The sequence below is a fragment of the Mixophyes fleayi genome, chromosome 11, assembly GCF_038048845.1.
Source record: "Mixophyes fleayi isolate aMixFle1 chromosome 11, aMixFle1.hap1, whole genome shotgun sequence".
NCBI classification, from domain to species: domain Eukaryota; kingdom Metazoa; phylum Chordata; class Amphibia; order Anura; family Limnodynastidae; genus Mixophyes; species Mixophyes fleayi.
In genome coordinates this window covers 4,895,780-4,918,316 of record NC_134412.1, presented here as the reverse complement: position 1 = coordinate 4,918,316, position 22,537 = coordinate 4,895,780, and the positions used below count along the sequence as shown (strand labels likewise).

General features: G+C 41.2%; 1 protein-coding gene across 1 annotated transcript; it reads left to right on the top strand.

Moving 5' to 3' along the window:
- Positions 1-15,929: 15,929 nt before the first annotated feature.
- LOC142106876 (trypsin-3-like) lies at positions 15,930-19,156 on the top strand. Its single transcript, XM_075189914.1, has 4 exons — positions 15,930-16,086; positions 16,430-16,571; positions 17,306-17,572; positions 18,617-19,156. Exons 1-4 carry the CDS (start codon positions 15,941-15,943, stop codon positions 18,758-18,760), a joined length of 699 nt encoding a protein of 232 aa, XP_075046015.1. The 5' UTR covers positions 15,930-15,940; the 3' UTR covers positions 18,761-19,156.
- The last annotated feature ends 3,381 nt before the right edge of the window (positions 19,157-22,537 follow it).

Sequence of the window (22,537 nt, the reverse complement as noted above, 5' to 3'; positions counted from 1 at the left end):
GCTTACAATCTAAATTCCACAACACACAAACACATGTACTAGAGTCTTTGTTGTCAGCAGCCAATTAACCTACAAGTATAATTTTAGACTGTGGGAGGAAACCAGGGCACCCGGAGGAAACCCACGCAAACACGGGGTGAACATACAAACTCCACACAGATAAGGCCATGGTCGGGATCAGTGACAAATGACGGGATTGCTGAGCAGTTTGCCCAGATAAATCATATAAGATGCACTAAAACAATCTATAGGATATCTGGGTTATTATGTATTTTATTGTAGGTATAATGAAAATAAAAACACAGGAATTCCCACCAATTGCAGGGCATTGTAGGAGATAAGTAACGTCTTAATTAGCGAACTGATATAGATTAGAGCAGATGTGACGCTGAGACCTATAATTACAGGGGAGGGTGGAGCCAGGATACAAATAGGACACAATGAAGCATTTTTTTTGAATGAACTGAAACTAAAATACACTGACAAAAAGTTGCAAGACAAGTCTAAAATAAGGCAACATTTTGACACAATTACGTACTTGCAACTATGACATCAGAATTTTAACCTTTGCTGCAAGGACAGATCAGGGAAAGAAAAGGTTACTATACAGTCTGTCAAAAGGGCATAAAAGTGAATACATAGAACTCTGTGCGACCAAGACACTTTGTATACCTAGCAGTGTACATTGTTTCATGAGTCATGTACACAGAGGATACAACAATACAAATATTTGAAGTATTGCATTAATTTTTAGTTCTAAATACGTCTATTTGTTTATTCCAGTGAACACCTGTTAGTTTAACAGTTGCTTTGTGCGATATGAAACACAAAAAAGCTTCTGCTGGGGTCTTGCTCTCTGTAGGGTTCAAACTAATGACTTATCATCATCATCATCATCATCATCACCATTTATTTATATAGAACCACTAATTCCGCAGCGCTGTACAGAGAACGCACTCACCTCAGTCCCTGCCCCATTGGGCTTACAGTCTAAATTCCCTAACACACACACACACACACAGACACAAACGCAGACAGACAAACTAGGGTCAATTTGTTAGCAGCCAATTAACCTACCAGTTATGTTTTTGGACTTACAGAATAAATTGGAGTTCCCAGACAGTTGGGTCCCTCTTGGCTTGAGAAAAGCAAAAATGTAATAAACAGTAAATTGAAGATAATCATTTTTCTTTCCGATTTATGTGGTGAAGTCTTGATTTGAGCATTCTTTGAATAAAGCATTTTTTAATTCATTAATGTCTTCAATTATTAATTTTATTGAAAGCTCAAATCTTGTACGACCGCAGAGATTGTCCGGCAAAGCGGTCAGTTAGCTCTTCGACCATTATCGCCAGCGCAGGGATATATTTTTTGTTAAATGCAGTTGATGATTGATTTTTTTTTTCTCTACGATAAACAGTGATTAAAAATTATACTCTGAGATTGGGCTGGCAAAGCAGTAGGCCAAAATAAAGCTAATGTAAATACGTCAAGATGGAAAAAACTTGAAGGACACTGGTGAGATGCATTAAAGGTTGTTTTTACCGAAACACAGTTTAAAATTAGAGATGTTCACTGACCCCCGTGTTCTCGTTTTGGTTTTGCATCTGGATTAACTTTGTGGTTTGGTTTTGGCAAAACCGCCCTTGCGTGCTTTGGTTTTGGATCCTAATTTTTTTTCTAAAATCCCTATTTTTTTTGTTGCTAATATCGCATATTTTTGCTTTTTTTTTCCCCTTACATTATTATTAACCTCAATAACACTAATTTCAAGTCATTTGCAGTCAATTTTGACCACCTCACAGATCACAATATTATTTTCATACACTTTTGGACAAATACTGCAGCGACCTGGCTGGATGGTAAGCGACAGAGCAATGACACAAACACACGGCAGTTCCTAGTATATCTGGGACACATTGTCATACAGCAGTGTCAGTAAAGAAAAGTGGTGCAATTAGCAATGGAGCAATGGAGCTCTCCTCTTTGTGTGTTACCTATATAACACAGTACAATGTGACTGCAGATTTAGAAGACCAAGCCTGCCAGACCTATTATTTGTATTTCAGCAATGACAATTAGCAATGGAGCAATGGAACTCTCCTGAATGTCACTGTAGACTTTGAAGAACACTGCTACCCCTCCTCTTTCTTTTCCACCTATGACGCTGCCCAACTGCACTAAAGACTGCCAAGAACTGTGCTGCCCCTTCTGTGTCCCTCGCCGTGGAGGCTTAATGGTTAGCACTTCTGCCTCACAGCACTGGAGTCATGAGTTCAATTCCCGACCATGGCCTTATCTGTGTGGAGTTTGTATGTTCTCCCCGTGTTTGTGTGGGTTTCCTCCGGGTGCTACGGTTTCCTCCCACATACCAAAAACATACTGGTACGTTAATTGGCCTCTATCAAATTGACCCTAGTCTTTCTCTGTGTGTGTGTGTGTGTGTATGTGAGGCCATTTAGACTGTAAGCTCCAATGGGGCAGGGACTGATGTGAGTTAGTTCTCTGTACAGCGCTGCGGAAGTAGTAGCGCTATATAAATAGATGATGATGAGGGCGATGCTTATAGAATCCAAAGCTCGTCAGATCCGACAACATAACAATGATGTTTTGCCTCGTTTTCAATTCCGAGGGCGCGCGAAAATACCGACTCGGATCTGCTAAGTTCGGGTGTGCTCGGTTCTCGGGGAACCGAGCCTGAGCATCTCTATTTAAAACGCATCTTGTTACGCGGTTTTCAAATCATGCAATTTATATAGTAAAAAAACATCAATCAAGCTGCATCTTTTCAAACCGACAGAAAGTAATCAGCAATGCCAAATATGTAGAATTGGAGTAGATGGTGGAGTCTTTTGCATTGAAGAGACAAGAATACATCACACCCACACAATATTAATGCATATACACGGAAGAAGTAAAGAAGGACATTGTGTCTATCTGGGGCACTCAGGTGTTTGTGTATCATAAACTAAAATGAACTTCTTTATTGATATATATTAAAACTGACTTATAGTGAAATGTTTAAAATATGTTGATGCTTCTTGACCAGTTTAGGTTAATAGTTGAAGAGACAGGAATGCTATCTAACTACATTGCTGTTGTAATATATCATATTGCAACTTGATTAATTGTTACACATTATTAAATAAATCATCCACTCACAAGTTAATGTTGTAAATAACATTCATATATTCTAAATGGTTGTCTCCTGGTGCATAATTATGGTAAATTATAACATTAATTATAATTACGACATTGTATCTATCTATATATATATATATATATATATATCTATATATATATATATATATATATATATATATATATATATATATATATATATATATATATATATATATAGACCAGCTTATTGATTCATATTTGAAGTGAATTGTAATGTTAATATGACGAACATTCCCTAATTACCTGTCAGGTGGATGTTTGCCATGCGGTATAATTGTCGGGGGGTATGTCTTAAACAAACCCCCCTCCAGAATCCTTAATGTCTAATACTAGCACTCTAATAAGCCATTATATCTACGCTGCTATTATATATGAATATTAGAACTTGCTGTTTGTTACGTAGAGGAGAAGTCTAAAATACATAGAAGAATGGAATAATTTTTTATTGAGGTGTAAACGCCGATGTGCGTTTTGCTACGAGCTCTGACGAAGGAAGCTGATTGGTGCTTTATACCTGAAGACACGCCTCCTCATAACGTGTCATACATGGCAATGTTTGTTGGATACCTTACCCATAATTCTCAATTGACAGAACTATTCAACTATGAGATCCTAGATCCCACCTTCCTGAATTCCTGATAGGTTGAACATCTAAAGAGTAAACAAATACTATAGTATACTATATATACTATAACATTCTTTAAATTTTATTTACAACATTAACTTGTGAGTGGATGATTTATTTAATAAAGTGGAACAATTTATTAATTAAGCATCAGTTACGATATTAAATATTACAACTCGACACAGTTAGGTAGCATTCCTACCCTCTTTAACTGTTAATCTAAACGGGTCAAGAACCACCAACATATTTTAAATATTTTGCTATAAGTCAGTTTTTAATATGTAAATAAAGAAGTTAATTTTAGTTTATCATACACAAACAACTGAGTGCCCCAGATAGACACAATTTCCTTATTTACTTCTCCTGGGTTTAAACTCTTTTGCCAGCTCTACCAGTTAGGTGTGGACCAAGTCCAATGTCTCCCCGCTTTTGGCAGGCTCACAAAGTGAGTCCACAGAGACTTCCGCTATCAAAGTAACAGGCATTATCATCTGGTCAGCTCAAGAGGAGCTATAACCTCTAATCAGAACTGTTCAGGGAAGAGAGAGGGCTGATGGGAGGGTGCCTTTTATACCTGGCTTGGTTCCCACTTTGATGTCGAGTTGTTTTTAGATAACTCACCGACGCTGGATTGGTGTCGGCTTATTGGAGGAGCTGCCCCTGAGCCTCCTACTAGTCCTCAGGTAACAGCAGTCACTCACGTGTTACCTGAGCCTCTGGGCAATCTAGCTGGACAGGAAGATGAGCCAAAAGGCATCTACTACACTAACAAGAGAGCATAAATCACATTGACCCCTAGGCATGTTGAGCCAGGTCCTAATTTAACCTTATGTACAGGGATTTTTTATTCTGAGCTCACTGGCAATTCTGGCAAAATATAGCCGACCGCAGGTGAACGGGGGCCTGCAAAGTCTTATCGATCAGTGCAAATTTTCGTGGTGCCGCAGGACTACTGGTTGCCCCGGTGACCACAACGATGTTAGTGGTGCCTAGAGGACCAACCTTGTGATATGTAAGAACTGTGAATGCATCAATGTTACACTGTATATGTTACATGCAATGCAACAGTGGAAATGCCAGGTTGGCTTAACCCTTATTCTTATGTTGCCCCCGACTCCCGCCAACTCCCCTCCCCCCTTAGTTTTTTTTCTACTTCTATAATTTTAGATCTGTTGATACATTTTTGTTAAGTCCCATATAACTGTTAGGATCTTTACAAGTAATGCAGAAAATAGCAGCAGGATCACCGATGAGACTCCTGTTTATAAGTTCGCTGACCCAGAGGTGATAAACTAAGCTGAGTTTTTCATTCTAGTGTTTAACCCTGAGAACGCAATTCTCTGTGTGTACTATCCCTGTTATTGTCTTGACCTTTGCATGTGATATATATTTGTGCTGAGTGTAACAGCTGATCCCAGGTCGTAGCTGCGTTGGTGAATATTTTATAATGATTTGCTTTTTCTGGGGCGGTTCGGAATCCTGACATACTGTATATAATAATAATAATTATAATATTATTTATTTGAAGATTTAATTGCCAGGATGAAAGTTGTTTTCTGATTTAACTCCACTTATATATCCACCTATACCATCGTCCCAGCCCAGAACCTTTGCACAGTGTCCTGTTTACTGTTAGAATTAAGTATCTGTAGAGTTTTCTACTCTGTAGAACATTGTCCTGATGAGACAACCTGGTGACACACACAGCACATATCTAACAGGACAGTGGATTTATTTTAATCCCTCACTTGTATTAACAGGTTCAGTTATCATGTAACTGAGTCCAGTTGCATAACCTATTTTATATAAAACATGTGAACTAGCCACTGAAGTACAATGTATCGGTATCGGATTCTCCTTGTCTATTGCATCACATTCACGTAGGAGACGTGCGCCCCCTGTAGGGCTTATATCACTTACACCCGTATCTTACTGATGAGCCTGTTTTTACAGTCATCCTATACTGTACATGGGAAAGTGATATTTCCATATCTTGCCATAATAATTCACTTTGTGATCATCATGACATAGGTCAATCAGCCACAAAAGTAAAACCACATTTCTTTCATTGCTCCGTGGTCCAGTTCTGGTGCTCATGTGCCCATTGTAGGTGCTTTCGACGGTGGACAGGGGTCAGCATGGGCTCTCTGACCGGGCTGTGGCTACACAGCCCCATACGCAGCAAGCTGCGATGCTCTGCGTGTTCTGACACCTTTATATCATAGACAGCAATAATTTTGTCAGCAGTTTGTGCTACATTAGCTCTTCTGTGGGTTTGGACCAGGTGGGCTAGCCTTCACTTTTGCGTAGGCTAGCCCACCTGGCGATTATGCCTTTTGGTGGAAATGCACTAGTGACTTTTTGCTAATTTTATTATTATTTTTTTTTATTTATTTTTTTAAGCAGATCTGCTTTTATATACCTCTATGTGATACTGCAATTGTACTATGTATGAGCTGAATTTGTAACTAACCTTTATTCATGTTCAAGGTCCCTAATGCATAGATATTTTACCATACAAATACTTCTACATATGTTCATTTTCCACTTCTGAACCTTTTTTTCTTTTCTTGCTTTTCATTAAATTTAAGCATTTTAGATGCATTTATGAATGTCATATGGTTTATGTTAACAATCAATTATATGACTAGCTTTGCGCCAAGTTTTTCTACTGCACTTTTGGTAGGTACTAACCACTGTATACCGGGAACACCCCACAAGACCTGCTGTTTGGAGATGCTCTGACCCAGCTGCCCAGTCCTCACAATATGGCCCTTGTCAAAGTCGCTCAGATCCTTACATTTGCCCATTTGTCCTGCTTCCAACACACCAACTTCAAGAACTGACTGTTCACTTGCACCCTTAATGGGGGTGCATTGCTTGGTCCTGGAAAATGTTATATACAATCTATGGAGTCATAACAAGAAAATATTGTGTTTAATGAACATTTTAAAAGTACTTTTGGAAGGGATAGTTAAATAAAAATAAAGTTGCTTAGATTAATATACGCAAGTACACAAAGGGAATGTCTCGTATTCCTGTTTACAGCAGAAATACACTGGGGGGATACAGACTGGAAGCAGGGCCGGTGCTAGGGTCCATGGCGCCCTAGGCATTTTGAGTGGAGGGGAGGAGACGGAGCCGAGAGGCGGCGGTGGTGAGCAATAGCCTCTCCCGCCTCCCCGTGCATCTGAATGCTGTGTGGCGGCCGTGACAGGTATGGTCATCGGTCGCCGCACAGTTTTAAAGTAATTTACATTCTTGTGGCGCCCTCCAGAGCCTGGCGCCCTAGGCAAGTGCCTAACCTTGCCTAATGGGAGCGCCGGGCCTGACTGGAAGAGAAAGAACAAAATGGGATATTTATAAACCAGAGGGGGCCTGATTCATTTAGGAACGTAAAGGCAGATACGTGCCCAAAGCTTGAATCGGAGGCTGCTGGGTGGGCCCAAGCGTGGCACCCCCTGACTGTACACTGACTACGTGCATTCGACCAGTCTTTTCACAGCTGCGCCCCATAGATTCAGCACGAGACTATTGCGATATTACTAGGGGATAAATAACTTGTTCATAAAACAATAATCAGAATGGAGTGTCTGTAACACAAATGCAGCTCAGATACATATTATCTCCCCAACGGGTATCTGAGTAATATATTCATTGCAATTTGCTGTAACGAGTTTTAATTTTTTCCACTAAATCAGCGTTTAAACTTTTAATGGACACTAGGTGGCGCCAAATGGCCTTTTCCGCGACCATAGATTGTACACAGCAAATGAACGCGTGGCGAGCTTGTTAATAACACTTGTCTTAACCCCTTATTTCCCAAACATGTGCTGTTCTTAAAGGGGTTTTGACTTAATTTTTTTTCTACCCGCCTTAAAAACATGTGAGAAGGTGACACTTCGCCCATTTCAAAAGACTAGGAATAACTGTGATGACATTCAGATTGAATTCATGTTTAGTTGATAGAAACTGGCAGGGCCGGATTAAGGGAATGGAGGCCCCTGGGCTAAGGGGGCCTCCGTTCCCCCGTGAGGGCCCCCCCCCCCCCCCCCCCCATGATCCGAGCTGCCCGCGCCCCCCCCCCCTTCTCTGTGATCCGAGCTGCCCGCGCCCCCCCACCCCCCTGTGATCCGAGCTGCCTGCGCCCCCCCACCCCCCGTGATCCGAGCTGCCAGTCTCCTCACTACCAGTCTCCTTACTCCTCAGTAAGGAGACTACAGCGCGCCAGAGAAGGACCGCAGTGAAAGTGCTCAGCAGCACTGATCGCGCCGGGGGCGCCCCCGACCGATCAATACTGCTGCTGAGCACTTTCAAGGGCCCCCTGAATGCCATAGGCCCCTGGGCTGTAGCCCAGTTAGCCCTATGGTTAATCCAGCCCTGGAAACTGGAGAGATGGGGAAGAATTGCAGAATGTTGGCTTAATTTATTGCATTGTTTGGAAGTGACATTATAAACGATGATGATGATGATATATGTCAGTATTGTAGAGTCACCCAACCTCCCCACTCAACAAGCCGCAAATATCCAACAAAAGTCCCCGGCTTCAGTCTATAGACAGTAAGTTGTCTGACTCTGAGGAAATTACACAGGACAGAAACAAACGTCACGAGAGAGCGCTGAGCTGAATTGGATGTAAACTAGACCCCTCTACAAACTCTGGTTCCTATAGTTTCAACACAGTCACCAAACTCTTCAATATATCTGATATATTATACCAGGGACTCAACAATCTGGAGTCTGTGCAAAATTTGATGGACCTATTCTGACTGTTGGCCTGGTGTCATATATTTTACTCTCTCTCGCATTCACTGAATAAAAAATAAATGATAAAATAATTTTCCTCCCCAAAACTTTGAGCAACCAGCCGAACTCTGGAGAGATCCATCATAGGTCGATTTGCAGAATTAGTGAAAAAAGGTCAAGCTGATCTCAAGACCATTTCTATTTGAATCTGGGTATAAGAAGGCTCTGGGTACACGCTACTTGCTGTATGCAGACAGACAGAGCACACTGGGCCTGATTCATCAAGACACGTATCATCATCATCATCATCAACATTTATTTATATAGCGCCAGCAAATTCCGTAGTAATTGGGAACAAACATTGATAAAACAATACTGGGTAATACATACAGACAGAGAGGTAAGAGAACCCTGCTCGCAAGCTTACAATCTATAGGACAATGGGAGCTAGAAACACAAGGGCACGTGCTACATCATATTGCACAATGGACCAGCTAGAAGGTAAAAGTTCTGAGTGGGCTGTGTGTGTAGCAAAGTTGGTCAGAGGGTTGTTGTCTTGTGTTAGCTGTGTAGAGGATGGTAATAGGGTAATCTAGGGAAATTAAGATGGTGGTTGAGGAATATTATAAGCTTGTCTGAAGAGGTGGGTTTTCAGTGAACGCTTGAAGGTTTGAAGACTAGAGGAAAGTCTTACTGTGCGAGGGAGGGAATTCCACAAGATGGGTGCAGCCCGGAAAAAATCCTGTAAACGAGAATGGGAGGATGTGATGAGAGTGGAAGAGTGACGTAGATCTTGTGCAGAACGGAGGTGTCGAGTGGGGAGATATTTCGAGACCAGTGAGGAAATGTATGTCGGTGCAATTTTGTTGATGGCCTTGTATGTTAGTAGAAGAATTTTATATCTGTCGTATCATCCTCAAAATCACTGAGCGCATATCTAGAACCGGGAGATACGTCCGTAAACGCAGCCCTGTCTGCTGCGTGTTCGTACGCAAAGGACTCTTACTGCAGCCTATCATTTTGGGGTGTGAAAAAGCGTTTTGCCGTAATCAGTGTACAGTAGCGGCTGCGAACTTGAGCGCAGACAGCCACATCCGAATCCAGCTCTGGCCGTCTGAAAGTTACTTGTTTTTCTGCCGTATCTCTTGCTCCAGTTACAGGGCTAGTCTAAGTTCTGATCAGTAGGGATGACAGTCTCGTAGGGATGCTATAACATGTGTTTGCAATCACGAGCAAAAGCCATAATGTATTTTATGCTCAGTAGACATTAACAACATTCTAATAAATGTATTTCATGGAGAAAAAACGTATCTAGCGATCCGCGCCTTGATGAATTCAGGAATACGTATCGTCTAAATACGTGTGTATAATACCGGACGCGGGTGGTGCTCAGAATACGTCCCTTGATTAATCAGGAACAGTGTAGGATGCGCACAATGAATATGTACAATATAAAGCCCTTTCAGAACACATGGAATAAAAAATTAAGTACATTAACAAATCAATATAAAATATATGTAAAAAAAATAAAAATGATCACATGAACTACATAAATCAGGATGTTCTTCATGTCTACTGTACATAAAATACATTTTTATAGTTTCTCTTATATGCAAGAGAGATGAATCGGACAGTTGTGTGTGCACCTGACCTCGGCTCGTCCTTCCTCTACATTGTCTACGTTACTCCAGCCCTTCTCGCGCCTGTTCCATCTCTCAAGTCGCAGGCAGCCGGAAGTGTCATTTGCGTTTGGACATGAATTGCATACAATAGCGTTCCCTGGCGTAATGTCCGTTTCTGAGCATTCACGCAAGATACTGCACGCAAATGGACTTATGTCCGGACATGAATCAGGACCTTAAGCTTCACATGAAGAGAGATGACTGATATGAAAGACAAATAAAAGCCTTTATACTGGGCTTTTCCCATACATTTCAATGGGGTTTCTACATATAACATAAATGATGAATGGGCCATTAAAATGAATGGAAAAAGCCCTGCCAATAAATAAATCAATTAAAAATTGGGCAGCTTGACTTCAAAATCCTCACCCAGCCCCAACAGCAGAGAACCTGGTGTGTTTAGTATAAAACAGGGAGTATCAGGAGTGCAGTCTCCTTTCATAGTATAATACATCCCCAGGCTGGTCCCCTGTCCTTTCAGGGACCAATAGCCCGGGGTGAAAAGTTCTAGGGCTCTTACTGAACCCCAAACCCCTGTTTACCACTTTAAAAATATGTGGAAATCTTCTGTTCTTCTATCTTCGCTCGTGATCTGTTGTAGTTCAATAGAGCAAAAGGGCAAAGCGTCTGTGCACTAACGCTGCCTGCCGCTAAATGACCAAAGCAGAGAGCCCTCGGGACTCTCCTTTACAGCCAGCCAATCACAAGCTATTCCCCACAATGGCTGCTAGTGATTGGCTGCCGATGAAGCGGGGGTCTCGGAGATTCCCTGCTTTGATCCAACATTGATAGAGACTAAAAAGATCAATAAACTACGGAGCTTCCTTCCTTTCACTGGCCTATTCATTTCAATTTGGTTGTAGTACACACACTGGAAACCTCCATTGAATAAATGAACCATTTAAACAAAAGGGGAAATGCTTCAAAATGTTTAGAACATCACTGGTACAACACTTTTCTTCATTTAAATTTGACCAAAACTGATTAAAACCACCACAATGTAATTAATTTTACAAGAAAACCTAATCTGGACAGATTTGAGAGTGGACAATGAATTTTTTTTTTTTTTCACAAATTGTGGAGATCTTAAACAATTTAAAACTAGTGTAAATGTTTTTTTTCTTAGAAGATGCTTCTCTTAATTTACTAGCATAGTGACTACTTGTCCTTTACTAGATTTTCAAGATTTGTCCCGGAAATGTCCCCGTTTTTAAAATGGTGACATTGAAAAATTCTTCTACCATAAATTAATTATAATGGCGCTCTAGAATGGCTGGGGTCTCAAGCATTGGAAGTGGGAGTCGGAGTATACAAATAAATATTTAGCATGAGTGAACGACTCCTTTAATTTTATTTTAAGTTGGTCCCACGTTTATTAATGTTGCCGCCCTGGAAAGAGAACATAACATTCAATATTATAAAACTGTTTTTTTGTTTTTTTTTGTCTGTTAGAGGAAATTGCGCTGAACTGCCTGACCGCCATGTTTTACCGCAATGTTCCTATGACCAATTTAACCCTATATTCTGCATGTTCCCAGCCAGTGTCCGACTGACAGCGTTGAGCATTTCAGGGTTAACGCAGATTTAACGGAAATAAGATACGAGGACTTAATGAATTCGCTTCTCGGGGTGACGACCTGGATGTTGGAAGGATTGTAAGGGAGAGATTCTCATGTTTGCAGGTGGTATCTACAGGCTGATGGCAGATGCCGGGGGGTAAAACGAGACGTTTCAGCTGTCACCTCCGTCCTCAGGTACCTTATGGGAATAATAGACCATTCTATGTGGCTGTAGCGTCGCTGTGGCGACAGGAAAACTAAGCGGGGTGTCTGCGAGGGAGTTCTGTGGGTCTTACAGCTGAATTCTCCACGGACACCTGAACCCATCTAAACTTTTAAGATGGATCATCATAAGCTGCTGCTATTACTGGTTCTGCACTCTTCCGCGTTCCTTGGTGAGTTTCCTCCACTATTTTTTTTTGGGGACAAAATCTCGTCCGGTTCCGCAGATCCTGCATTCATAGATTTAAAATCGGTGCAAAATCCATGTGCCGGGGATTAGGGCATGTCTGGATTAAGTGTTAGCGGAGAGTGTGGACTGGGGGCTGTACAGGGTATCAAACTATCCATGAAAAATATATACGTCAATTAACATTTATAATACCACCTGTTACATTAGTGCAAATATTTTGACATGTATTGCATATAAGACTGGGATTGTTCCTGCATCATATTATACCAGGGTTAGGGAATCCGTCATTCTCCAGAACTACAACTCCCAGGATGTACCAGAAGCTAGCAATGCATGTTGGGAGTTGTAGGTCTTCCATGATTGGCGAATAAACTTTGATCTGCACTAAAGTGAGCACAGCTATGTGATACTGTGTCCAGAATATTACCTTTATAAAAAGGATTGATGTATTTGTCATCCAGCTAACTTAGAAATACAACAATGGCTTAAAATAATGTACTGGAGTCACACAGCCTTTCCCTTCTAGATTACTGTAGCACTGATTGAGCCTAGGGCTGGTGCTGAGCATTCTGGGGGGAAAGGTCATCTAACTGGACCATAGTTTGGGCAGCCTATGGTAAAATGTGCCCCCATCGTGTTAGAAGACAGACCCAGACCACAGAAGGTTATCGCTTCGCTATATAGGGGGAATTACCCAAGAACAACGCGGGTTGCGCACAATTACCGTTAGGATGGTAATTGCTGCACGTTATTACCTTTACTACGATAATTTCAATGCTGATTTTTGCTTGCTGCCCTCTCCCCTTTAGAACAAAGGAGAGAATTGAATTCTCCCCTATGAGTCCGACCTCTCTTGTGTATTATAATTGCTATTATATACTTTTACTTTTTATTACTTTATATACTTTTTTGTTACTTTTATATATAAGGTGCCACAAAGGTTCCTCAGCGCCTCTCCTGTGTACTTGTAATAACCTTATAAAATATATCCTGATATTCTCCTTCTATTCTGCACAGAAACCTTTTAATTTTCCAATCCAATTTCCTCCACAATCAATTAAGCCACAAATCACCTCCGTGGATGCTAATAACATTGCTGTTAATTAGTTCTTGGAAGTTTCAGTCCATCGATTGTCTGGTCTGCTACATGCACAGTTCATCCTGACGTCGCTCACTTTATAACTTACATCTCTCTCTCTGAAGATTCTCTGACACTGAAGCTCAATCCTTGTCCAACGTCAAGAACTATGAAACTAATCGGCATTGTTCCCTGTCTGAGGACCAGCGGAATCCAGGACTGGTTATAATTTATTGGATTTTGGCCACTTTTTATGTTCTCATTTAATCAGTTTACTTAGTCTTCTATGTCAGTGAGTTTTGCTGAAATATGAAATGTTTAGCAAACTCTTGGTGAATAAAAACAAGATATTGTTACAGCCAGACGAGGGCGCTGTAACCGGTGATAATAATAGTTGTTTTTTTATGATGATTAATTCATAAAGTCCTAGCTTTGCAAAAGTAAAAAGTACATACATAAAAAATAATGTAACAATTGCACCTCCTCATTTTATTTTCTGAAAGCACGGAATTAAAAATGATTTCTTCAGGGATTTTTTTTTACCACTAATCAATGCAAATTACTCTGTTATGTCAATTAGAGAAAACAAGTCTAAAGCTTTTTCTTAATTACAAATACAATAATAAACAGACAATACTTCATTACATAAGTTTTTACCCCCCCCCCCCCCCCCCCTTGTTTTAATACTCGCTAGAAGCCTCTTTAACCGTAACTGCAGCTATCAATCTCTTTGCCAGCGTTGTACATCTAAATGTTCTTGTACAGACGAATCTTGGAGGAAAGGCTGCTTCCGTTTGCAGGTGTATTTGGACTTTATATAGGTGATAATTATATTTCAGCAGGACAATGACACAAAGCAAACAGCCAGAGCCACAATGGAGTGACTTAAGCACAAAAAAAAATAATCAATGTCTTGTAGTGACCCTATCACAACCCAAACCTCAATCCTATCGAACTTGGACAATTTTGCACTGATCAATGGATGAAAATTGCATAATCAAGCTACCAAATAATATATCAAAGGGGATAACACAATTAACTATTTGTTGTCTGTTTTGTATTTGTAAGTAAGTGAAAACGTTGGCGTTGTTTCTTATTTTGACACTTAGGCGTAATTTAGTCTTGATAACTGGTAAAACGACTTGATAACTTAACTTTGATTCCACTATATAAGACAATAAAATGAGACGATGTGTGAATACTTTGTACTGTCGCTGTAATTTATCATTTCATGTTCTCCGTTGAATTTCATTATCGTCCTCCGTCCATGGCTGATTCTGTTCTGAAATGTGCGATACCAGAGTCACAGTTCTATGAGAACGACCCACAGGACGAGGAGACGGATGTACGGATTCCTGGAATCCAAGGCTGACGCTGAATGTTCACTTCCAGGAATCCTGAGCTTCAGGGAAACTGTTATCAGAAAGGTGGATTAATTGGCTCAAAAAAAAGCTCTGTTTGCTAAAATCTTCATAATCACCAGGTTCCACTGAGCATGGACCACGCAGGCTGCATGGTAACACTAACAACCTCTACTCTGTGCACAATAGAGACATGTAATATATATACAGTGAATATATAAAGTATGCACACCATTAGGCGTTTGCCTTATATCAAGGGAAATAAAGTTAGACCTTTTTCCACCTTTAATGTGATTTTGCAACCAACAAAATTCGAGTGAAAAACAAATAGACCATTTTTAGAAAACAATTGTAAAACTAAAAAAACAACAACAATACCTTGGTTGTATAAGTGTGCACACCCCATAAACTAAAACTATTATTGTAGTAGCAAATCTTTTTTTTAATAGGTCTCTACCAACTTTGCATAACTGGACTGTGCAACTCTATCTCACTCTTCCCTGCAAAAAAAACCAACAACTTCAAGATCCATCAAACCGCGAGGTCATCTACTCCACACTGCGTAATTCTGAACACCGCTACAGACCCATTATGGAAGGGTTTGCACACTTCTGCAACCAGAGTATTGAAGCGTTGTTACTTATTTTTTACTAAAAATTGTCTATTTTTTTTCTCTTGAATTTTTGTTGATTGCAAGGTCACACTACAGGTGCAAAATAAATGTTTCGGTTTATTTTGCTTTAAAGAAGAACGTCACCAGATCCTTAGTATTGGGAGGAGTTTGCTATATTAAGGTAAATCTGCAGTTTGTGCCATTATCAGATTCGCCAGCGTTGCATTGAGTCTCCAACAGTCAGCAGCAGTCTCCCTTACTTTGCTTTCAACAATGGACGTTATGTTGACACGGGATGAGAAGCTGACAGGAGAGGGGTAGGGACAAAATCTCTCATTTAACACGTTCCAAACCACACACCGTCCCATGACCACAAACCACGACTGCAAAAAGTCAACCTGACAATGAGAAACAGAGAAGCGACAGAGAAGAGCTGGCAGTGAAACCTGGGACGTACCACACAGAAAGAAAGGAATATGTTGGAATTACAGGAACAACAGAATAATAATGATACTGACGACTTGTACTGAATCTTCAAATCATTTTCTTCTCCGTATCCCAAGCATCAAAAATTAGATTGTAAGCTCAGCTGGGCAGTAAATTAACTTTTGCAATAAATCTACGTGAATCTATTTTGTTATCCTAATCATTTTTTATCCTTCAGGTCAGGGGCAGCGGATCATGCCACGGATTATTGGGGGTTATATAGTCTCTCCGTATTCTACGCGCTACCTGGTGTCTCTAAAGAGAAATACGGGTCTTCACTTCTGTGGCGGCTCCTTGGTGAGCAGGTACTGGGTACTCACTGCCGCCCACTGCAAGACCGAGTAAGTAAATTAAGTAAATTAAGAACTTGAACTCAATTCAGATTATTTGCGGATATGGCGCTCATTTTAGACTCACGCGCACTGCAACATCGCGTCCATATCAGTCGCAGAAACACAGCAACAAATGTCGCCAGGGTTCTCCTTTTCTCAAGCAGGGTGTGATCCTTTAATTTAATACCTACAATTAAAATATATTTGTTAGATTTGACTTTCAGTATTAGAGTAGCGATGTCTTATCCTATAGGCTCAGCTTAAAGTAAATGTTCTGATTCCATCTGTCACTCCGGTGATTCTGTATCTAACCAAACTCCCTGAAAAATGTCATCACTCCTATCCCCAACAGACAGAAACAGATGGTAATAGTGGCCGGGGAGTACTCTCTGTCTACGCTGGAAGGAACAGAACAGATCTTTCGCCCGGTGAAGTTGGTAGCTCATCCAGAATACAGCTCGTCTTCCAAGAACGCCGACATCATGCTGATAAAGGTGAAGGAGTTATATTAACTTGACCCCAATGAGACCACTATATTTTTGTCTTTTGTATCAAAATGTGCTAATTCAATGTTAGTAGATCTATATATATTCCTCCCAGATGTCCAGGTTTTGCCTGAATAAATATTAGGATGTACGCATCGTGACAAAGAGGTTTACATGTCGGACCTCTCCTGTATAGGGATTGGTAAAAACCCAAGGAGTCTGCAGGAACAGGCTGCAGACAGAGTTAAATTCCCTCTTGGTCTCTCATGCATCACACAAACGCACAGATGCACCACAGGGATGTAATTGGTTTGTTGTTTTCTGTGATTGGCTTGTAGCGCTTGGGTGGAGGATAAAACACTGTCTGTTCTTGTGGGCGGGGCGACCTATACCAGCTAGTTGGCCGGTGACTAAGCAGCTGAGCTGGACTAGCTAGAGCGAGAGTCGCCTGGTGTCATCCTGACAAAAGTCTGCTGTGATGTGAACAACAAAAAGCACCGTTTTTCCAAGCAGGAAGTTGTTTTTCTCTGTCATCTGCCGAGTGTCAGTATCACGATATAAACTATGTATATACTATAATATTTCTCCACTGACTACCTAAGATGTGTTGCTTTGCATTTGTATCTGTGTATAGTAACTTATGTCCTACATGTATTGTGTTTAGTTTATTCTATCAGCACCAGCAGAAATGTCTCTTTAAACAAATATTGCTGCAAATTAATCCCCCCCCCTTTGTCTTACAGCTGAACCGCCCAGCCATGTATAACTCCTTTGTGTCCATCGTGCCCCTTCCGGCTCAGGGGGTATCACTGACTGAGGGGTGCCTGTGTCAAGTGTCCGGATGGGGCTACACCAGCACTATAGGTGGAAAAGCCTCCGACACTCTGCGGAGCGTGAAACTGCCCATTGTGTCCGCGCGGAGGTGTAACAGCTCCGCCTCTTACTCGGGGCACATCACCAGTAATATGATATGCGCTGGCTTCAACAATGGTGGGAAGGACGCCTGTCAGGTGAGTGACATACCAGTGGACTGCCTGAAGGGGGCAGAATGAGTGTCATACACTGCACGGCCTATAGGTGGCAGCATGAGTGTCATACCACTGCACAACCTGTAGGTGGCAGCATGAGTGTCATACCATTGCACTGCCTATAGGTGGCAGTATAAGTGTCATACCACTGCACAGCATGTAGGGGGAAGCATGAGTGTCATACCACTGCATGGCCTGTTGGGGGCAGCATGAGTGTCATACCACTGCACAGCATGTAGGGGGCAGCATGAGTGTCATACCACTGCACGGCCTGTAGGGGGCAGCATGAGTGTCATACCACTGTGTGGCCTACAGGAGGCAGAATGGTCAATTACAATGAGAAAAGGTAGACAAACTGAATGGTGTAATTGGGATATGAGGGGTAAAAAACAGCTGTGATTTAATTGCATTAATTAATTAATAATTAATTTGAAATATATTCATGACCAATTTTGGATTAAATGAAAACATAAAACATTCAATTACTGGAACATATATCCTTCTGTGCATTGATTGATAATCTCTCAATGTCGTCCATTTAAACTTCAAAGTTGAGACATTTTCTGGAGGGGAACAAATGGTTGTACCGCTCTCCTTAGATTTGTATGACTGTGTGTTACATACATACCTGCACAGTCTTGTAAGGATATTATTGGATAGTTTTATATTGTTTCTCCTGAATTTTAAGCGGTGACTGATCTCAGGCAACAGTGACCCCTAGTGGATGCAGAGCCACATTAAGACTCCATGGGGACCTAAACAAGGTAGTGGTTTGGGCCCCTTCTGCCCCTCTGTTCCTAAACAAAATCCCAAAACATAAAAAAGGGTCCAGATTAATCTGGGTACCTCAGTAAATAAAAACCACAAAACATAAAAACAGTTAGTGTGATCCGGGCCTCTCAATGGATGACCTAACCCTTACTGGGTGAAATACATTCTACCTAACAATCTAAATAGGAAGCAATGATTATCCTGTCACCTGCATTGAAGTCTTTGTACATCAATCTTCTTTTCTTCCTGTTACAGGGGGACTCTGGGGGCCCTCTGGTGTGTGAAGGAAGAGTGTTTGGGATCGTATCCTGGGGACACAGTTGTGCAAACCCCAAATATCCTGGCGTGTACACAGCTGTGGCCAATTTTCAGAGGTGGATTTACAGGACAATATTTTAAGGATTATGTATTTTGGTCTCGGAGATCCCTATGAGCCACCGTCACAGACACGTCGTCCTAGGAAGGTCCGGTCCAACGAGCACTATGGGTGGTACATGGACACATTTATTGTCTGAAGTCACAGACCCTCCTTATCGCCCCCCAATATATCCCGGGGAATGGGGAGCAACGGTGCAAGGGTTAAACTTAGACTAGCGCAGAAATCTCAGAGTCAGTTTGTTATTTTCTTACTCATGTTATACGAAATGCATTTATTGTAACCAAATTCTTCTAGGTGCTCGCTCATTAATTATAGAAGAATTCTGAGGTGCCGACAGGTTACTGTACCCCAAGTCAGAACCATGTAAAGATTGTACTTCTCAATAAAACTGACAACAACGCTCAGTATGGATTTAAGGTGAGGTCAGTTGTTGCTCTCGGCTCTCCTTGATTTACTGATGAGAGGGTGGGCGTACATCAGTCCTTCTTATAAGCAATGTCTATGTAGCCTTGTACAGGAAGCCACCGGCCCATATGCCGAATGTCCTTACACAGCTTCAAGAAGGGAAAATGTCCAGAGATGAGTGAAGATGCGGCAAAGTTTTGCGCAACTTGTGTTTTCTCAGCGGTTTAAAGTTACAATCTTTGAGTTTTGCTTTTACCTCGCTGTTCCGTAGAACATCATTCTGCGCTAGGTTTGCAAACCCACATTTTGTTGGAATGAAAAATAGACTCTATATTGTTATATTCTGCAGATTATTACATTACTGACCTCTCTAGAGATCTGTAGAAGATTGCTCTGTTCCATCTACCCCCTGACAGATACATAGTGATATATATCTACAGATTATTATATTACTGACCTCTCTAGAGATCTGCAGAACATTGCTCTATTCCATCTACCTCGACAGATACATAGTGATATATTCTGCAGATTATTACATTACTGACCTCTCTAGAGATCTGCAGAACATTGCTCTGTTCCATCTACCCCCTGACAGATACATAGTGCTATATTCTGCAGATTATTACATTACTGACCTCTCTAGAGATCTGCAGAACATTGCTCTGTCCCATCTACCCCCTGACAGATACATAGTGATATATTCTGCAGATTATTACATTACTGACCTCTCTAGAGATCTGCAGAACATTGCTCTGTCCCATCTACCCCCTGACAGATACATAGTGATATATTCTGCAGATCATTATTCTGTTCTACTCCCCTGACATAGTGATTTATTCTTCATTATATTTGACCTCTCACTTACCCAACATCTTCAGCTCTTAAGGATACTTCTAATTTTCCAATTACTTTCGTACAGAAGCCAGTGTTCAGGACTAGCTAATAGAACCTGCTGTACTTTGTATTATCGCCTCTGGTATTGTCAGGAGATGGCACAACGTGCGCTCTCTGGGCGGGTGACAACTAACACGTCTGAGGGCCGCTGGCTCAGAGACAAGGAGCTTCGCAGTTACACGGTCATATTGATCCTTAGTGACACAGCTGTGGGGTCTCTCTGCTGACAATGACGTCACTGCGTTTTATAGAAACGTCTTCCGGCACATCCCCCGCTCTGTCCGTGAGGAGAGAGGGCAGGTAGTCCTGGTGTTCAGACCAAGTGATCCTTTATTACTCTATAGGGACCAGTAATGTTCCTTTATTATTGATTAGACCTCCTGACCTTTCTTGCAGAAAAGGAAGTTTATTAACCCTTTCTGAGTTGCCTTATACGAGGGGTGATTTTCAGGCCACAGAGGTGCTTGTGTATGAAGAGACCTTATACTTTTGCTATCGGAAAATGGACGGACAGGTGGAATCAACTGGTAAAACTGGACGATGAAATCAGATTGCGTGTGGCGGGTATAACAAAGTATAATTAAAGGGCAAAGTAAGTAGGTTATATCGGAATCTAGGTCAGTGAAATAAAAGACGATATTACATCAGGGCTGGATTGACTTATCTGGAGGCTCTGGGCATATATACCAGTATCTAGGTCAGAGAAAGACACGATTATATTGTGTCAGCGCTGGATTTATATGTTTGTAGCGTATGACGGACACATTTTTTTTGTCTCCTTAAATCATATCCGTCCCCTCCGCGCTTGTTCCTGCAAAAAATCTCTAGCTTTGCCCGTTCTCTTACAGACCAAGGGATAGATTTACTAAACTGCGGGTTTGGAAAAGTGAAGATGTTGCCTATAGCTACCAATCAGATTCTAGCTGTCATTTATTCAGTGCATTCTACAAAATGACAGCTTGAATCTGATTGGTTGCTATAGGCAACATCTCCATTTTTTTAAACCCGCAATTTAGTAAATATACCCCCAAAACTTTTCCTATTCTCATTCATTTAACATAGCTGAGGAAAGAAAATAAGTTTGGCACATGTACTGCACGGAGAGAGAGCCGCTCCCTCACATCTGGTGCCCTTAGGCATAGGGCGACTTTGCCTAGTGCCGCCTTTATGCTAAGATTGTATATATCATACATGCCTACTCTCCCGGAATAACCGGGAGGCTCCCCAAAATTTTGGGTCCCAGAAAATCAGACACCCTCCCGAATCCCAGTGGAGACGGGGCTTAATGGCGCAATGTGCTTAATCGGGTCCCGTCGTCATTCATGTCAATGAACAGCAGGGGGTGGCCACAGCAATGTGATTACATCACCACACCTAAGGGGGTGTTAACGTTGGCAAGTATGGTATATATAACCCTGCTAGATATTTGGCTTTTTTGCTGGGTAAAATGAACCATTTGCATGATTTTCTAGCAATGCTATAAACAACCAATCAGCAATTGGCTGTTATCTGTCTACCGGAAGTTAGACAAGGATAGTAAGTTGAGGTTTTCACCTTTCAGGAATGTTAGTGAATAGCCCTCTCTCTCTAACACGGCTTTGGAGAATCTCTGGAGTAATATTACCTTACTGAAAGAATATTAGATGCCGAGAACTAGTAACAGTAAAGTAATTTACGCACGATTGGGATAAACATAGGTCTGTACTAAGGGTAAACCAGGAACATATGAAATGTTTCTGGTTCGTTAGTGACCGATCGTGCATCAATTAGAGTGCCAGGCCTGTGGAGCTCTCAATCCGACAATGTAGGACCTACGATATCAAAAAGTTTCTACCGCCCCTTATCGCCGCGTTAGAAAATCATGCTGCTCAGCTACCCTTACAAAATGTCATTGTCAAACGCGGCAAAAGAATATTATTTTATTGCCTTATGCAGACTTTAGTTCCACATTAAATAAAAAATAAACATACATTTTTTTATTTTTTTTTCATATATTTAAATTCTGAAAAAATACTATTTATTTCTGGTACTGACCCCGGGCTATTTGCGATAGTAATAGGAGGTCTGCAGAGGTACTTATTCCGTCCTCTGTCCTTGTTAAATAGCCCCCCCCCCTGCTTTGCATGATTTACATCATTTGATAAAACTCCAACTCATCTTCCGATGCCTGTCATGTAATCAGCTCACTTGTGGAGACTTTCATACATTATTCACAATTTGTGGAATTACTAATGAACTTTTTCTTACTTTACAAGTCACATAACCAAGATATGTCTGGAGAGTTCCGGTCAATTACACCCCCGCAAACTTTGATTTGCAACTCATTAAATCTGAAACAGTTTTTCTCTCCCAATTTTGCAAACCAGGGACTCGGAGAGCTGCGCAGTCCTTCTGCCGTTACAGGGCACAGTATAAATAGTGACAGAAAGGAAGAGGTTATAACACACATGGAGAGAAGAAGGGAAAATCTAAATATCCAGCTAATTGCTGCAGTTGGA